This window comes from Geospiza fortis, unplaced genomic scaffold, assembly GCF_000277835.1.
Source record: "Geospiza fortis unplaced genomic scaffold, GeoFor_1.0 scaffold5123, whole genome shotgun sequence".
Classification (NCBI taxonomy): domain Eukaryota; kingdom Metazoa; phylum Chordata; class Aves; order Passeriformes; family Thraupidae; genus Geospiza; species Geospiza fortis.
In genome coordinates, this window is record NW_005054965.1 from 2,155 (window position 1) to 6,361 (window position 4,207).

The 4,207-nt window shown below is 49.1% G+C and overlaps 1 protein-coding gene across 1 annotated transcript in view; it reads right to left on the bottom strand.

Moving 5' to 3' along the window:
• Positions 1–4,207, bottom strand: part of ZNF652 (zinc finger protein 652) — a gene marked incomplete at its 3' end in the record, with an annotated part of 7,233 nt that overhangs the window by 2,010 nt on the left and 1,016 nt on the right. Inside the window, exon 2 of the mRNA XM_005431339.1 lies at positions 77–224. Coding sequence (XP_005431396.1) covers positions 77–224 — 148 coding nt within the window. The remainder of the gene's footprint in view (positions 1–76; positions 225–4,207) is intronic.

The following is a 4,207-nucleotide window of genomic DNA, read 5'->3' on the forward strand; positions in this document are numbered from 1 at the left end:
ATTCCCCCAATGATTTCAATCCCCCCGAACACTTCAATTCCCTGGTGACCCCAATTCCCCGTGCCCAGCCACTCACCAACCATGTGTTTGCGCACGTGGGCCATGGTGTAGAACTTCTTCTCGCAGATCTCGCAGGAGAATTTCTTCTCGGCGTAGCCGTGCACGATCTTGATGTGCTCGTGGAGCGACCAGAGCTTCTTGAAGGATTTGTTGCAGGACACGCACTGGGGTGGACACAGAGGGAGCTGGGTTAGGGGGGCCTGGGATGGGGGGGAAAGCAAGGTTTGGCAAAAAAAAAAGGTCCCAAAAATGGTGAAAAAGTGCCTGAGAATGTGGATTTTGGGATTACACCTGAGGGGAGGCAGTGAGAATGTGAATTTTGGGATTTATATTTCAGGGGAGGCAGTGAGAATGTGGATTTTGGGATTTATACCTGAGGGAATGGAGGCAGTGAGAATGTGGATTTTGGGATTTATACCTGACAGGAGGGGAGCAGTGAAAATATGAATTTTGGGATTTACACCTGAGGGGAATGGAGGCAGTGAGAACATGGATTTTGAGATTTATACCTGAGGGAAGGGATGCAGTGAGAATGTGAATTTTGGGATTTACACCTGAGGGGAATGGAGGCAGTGAGAACATGGATTTTGAGATTTATACCTGAGGGAAGGGATGCAGTGAGAATGTGAATTTTGGGATTTACACCTGAGGGGAATGGAGGCAGTGAGAATGTGAATTTTGGGATTTATATTTCAGGGGAGGCAGTGAGAATGTGAATTTTGGGATTTATACCTGAGGGAACGGAGGAAGCGAGAATGTGGATTACCTGACAGGAGGGGAGGCAGTGAAAATGTGAATTTTGGGATTTACACCTAAGGGGAATGGAGGCAGTGAAAATGTGGATTTTGGGATTTATACCTGAGGGAACGGAGGAAGTGAGAATGTGGATTACCTGACAGGAGGGGAGGCAGTGAAAATGTGAATTTTGGGATTTACACCTAAGGGGAATGGAGGCAGTGAAAATGTGGATTTTGGGATTTATACCTGACAGGAGGGGAGCAGTGAAAATATGAATTTTGGGATTTATACCTGAGGAGAATGGAGGCAGTGAGAACGTGGATTTTGAGATTTATACCTGAGGGAAGGGAAGCAGTGAGAATGTGGATTTTGGGATTTACACCTGAGGGAAATTGAGGCAGTGAGAATGTGAATTTTGGGATTACCTGAGGGGAGGGGAAGCAGTGAGAATGTGAATTTTGGGATTACCCCTGAGGGAAATTGAGGCAGTGAGAATGTGGATTTTGGGATTACACCAAGGGAAGTGTGTAATGGTGCTCTGGTGCCTCCTGATCCCAAAATCCAACAGCAGGGGAGGGGCACAGGGACAGCTCCTGGGAGAGTCCAGCCCTGGAAAAGGGAAATCCAAACCCTGGAGAGGGGAAAATCCAAACCCTTGGAGTAGGAAAATCCAAACATTTTCAGTTAGAAGGATCCAAACCCTTGAAGAGGGAAGGCAAACCCTTGGAATGGAAATATCCAAACCCTTGGAGTGGGAAGAATCCAAACTCTTGGAATGGAAATATCCAAACCCTTCGAGAGGGAAGAATCCAAACCCTTGGAGAGGGAAGAATCCAAACTCTTGGACTGGGAAAATCCAAACCCCTGAAGAGGGAAGGATCCAAACCCTTGGCATGGAAAAATCCAAACATTTTCAGTGAGAAGGATCCAAACCCTTCGAGCAGGAAGAATCCAGACCCTTGGAATGGGAAGAATCCAAACTCTTGGAGTGGAAAAATCCAAACCCTTGGAGAGGGAAGATCCATACTCGTGGTGCACAAAAAAATCCCAAACCCTTGGAGTAGAAAGAATCGGAACTCTGGAGAGGGAAAAATCCAAACCCTTGGAGCAGAAAGAATCCAAACATTTTCAGCGAGAAGGATCCAAACCCTTGGTGAGATAAGAATCCAAACCCTTGGAGTGGGAAAATCCAAACCCTTGGAGTGGGAAAATCCAAACTCCTGGAGAGGGAAGAACCCAAGAGAGCGGGAGGAGGCCGACACCATTAAATTCCCAAAGCCCCATCCAGCCCCTCCTGCCCCCCCAAATCCAGGAGTGGCCACTCCAGGCTCTCCCATCCCTCTGGATCTCCATGGGAAGCAGCTCCCATCCCGCTGGACACTCCGGGATCGGCTCCTCCTCTCTTCGCTCATGGAAGTGGCACTGGAGGCCGAGAATTCCTTCCCAAAACTCCCGTGGAACGTCCAGGCGATCATCCCCCTCGAGGATTTCGGGCAGCTCTTCCTTTTCCCAGCAGCTCTTCCCAAAAACTTCAGTAGAAATTCCCGTGTGGAAATTCCAGCTGGAAAATCCCGGAGCGCGAGGAAACCAAACCATCTTCAGCTCGGAGGAACTGCGCCTTGTCCCGGGGTTTTTTTGGGGATTTTTGGGGTTTTTGGGATGTCTCCACAGCCCAGCCCAGCAATTCCCACCCTTTCCCCGTCGGTCAGAAGGGCTGGGTGGCTGATTAATGAGCAAATTAATGAGTCCTGCTCGTTGGGAGCGTTTCCTCTCCGCTGGGATCTCTGCAGGGTCGGGAATTCTCACCTGGAATTCTGCAGGCACCGAGGGGGCTGTGCCCCCACAGCGCCTGCTGGGATCCCCCCTTTTGGGAGGGAAAAAATTCCTGGAGAGGCAAGAAATTCCACGGAACGATCCCCAAAATCCTGGGATTTACAGAGCCCTCGGAGGGGCCACACCAGAATTCAGGATTAAAACTCCGGCACTGAGAGGGAGGAACCACACAGAGCTCGAGGTGACGGGCAGGAATCCCCTGAGGGTGCTGACTGCGATGGGTGAAAAAGCAGAAATTACCTGGAAAAACAGATTTATTCCATCCCCAGGAGGAAGAACTGGGAGCAGCCAGCCTCGATTTTCATTTCAGTGGGACATTAAATCAGTTTTATCCCAGGACAAAGCTCCCCCTCGACACATTGAACCCTGAACTGAGGGAAATTTAAACTTTCCCTCAATCCTGCTGGCAACTGGAATAAAAACACAGCAACAGGCAGCTGCAAAACACATCCCAAAGGCAGGACAGAACAAGAATTGCTGGATTTATTCCTGGGTGTTGAGGGCCTGAAGGTGACTCCCAGTGCCAGCAGCACTGGGAAGTTTCTGGATTTAAATCATAATTTCTATAATTTCTCCTTTTCTTATCACTTTTGGACGCACGTGTAGATGGATACAGGATATTTCACCATTTTATGTGTTCGAAATATTTAGGAATTCCTCCTTAAATTTTAATTCCTGCTTTGATTCCTTTATTCTTTAATTCCTGCTTAAATTTTATGCTGTGAATGAACCCCCTGCTTGCTGGGGCATCTCTTAAATTCCCATTTAAATCCTCCCTGCTGCACTGAACTTTTAAAATATTTCTTTCAAAAGCTGCAAAAATTACATTTACATTAATAAATCCTTCCTTGAGCTGAAACTTAAGGAAAAGAAAACCAGCCCAGAGTTACCCAGAGCTGGGAAAAGAGCTTGGAAAAGAGAAATTGCAATAAATGTTCCACGTCTCCCACACAGTGGGAGCTGAGGATCAACCCAGCTCAGCACTGAAAGCAAACAAACAATGAAAAATGTTCAATTCTTGCGCTCAAACTCTCACACCAAAACAAAAAAAATAAAACAACCCTCCTCGCCCTACAAATTCCAGCTGCCCGAAAATCCAACGGGAGCCAGGATTCTAGGAGGAGGTGGGTGAAAATCAGGCCAAAAAAGCAGATTTGGGGTGCCAGAGAGGGCAGCAGTGCCCCTGGCACAAACCCCAGAGGGAGCGGGAGCTCCCAAAGCCTGCGGGCAGAGCTGCTCCTCCCATTGCTGGGGAGGAGAATGGTGATTTTTGTGTCTCCAGGGAGACCTGCTGGCGTTTCCCGGCGGGAAGGGGCAGGCTCGGGGTGCAGGTGCTGAATTCCAGCCCTTCAGAAGCACTCTGGGAATTCCCGTGGGGTTTGAGCCCCGGTTGAAGCCCAGCTCAGACGCAGACCCCGCTGCTGCCTCTGGGATCTCACAGACTGCCCGTTCCAGGGAATTCCTGGGATTCTCTTTCCCCTGGAAGGCTCACCTGGTTTCCCACGCTGTGGGACTGCGTTTCAGGACATGGAAACCCCAGGAATTCTCAACTCAGTGAGAGCTCAGTGGGTGCTCA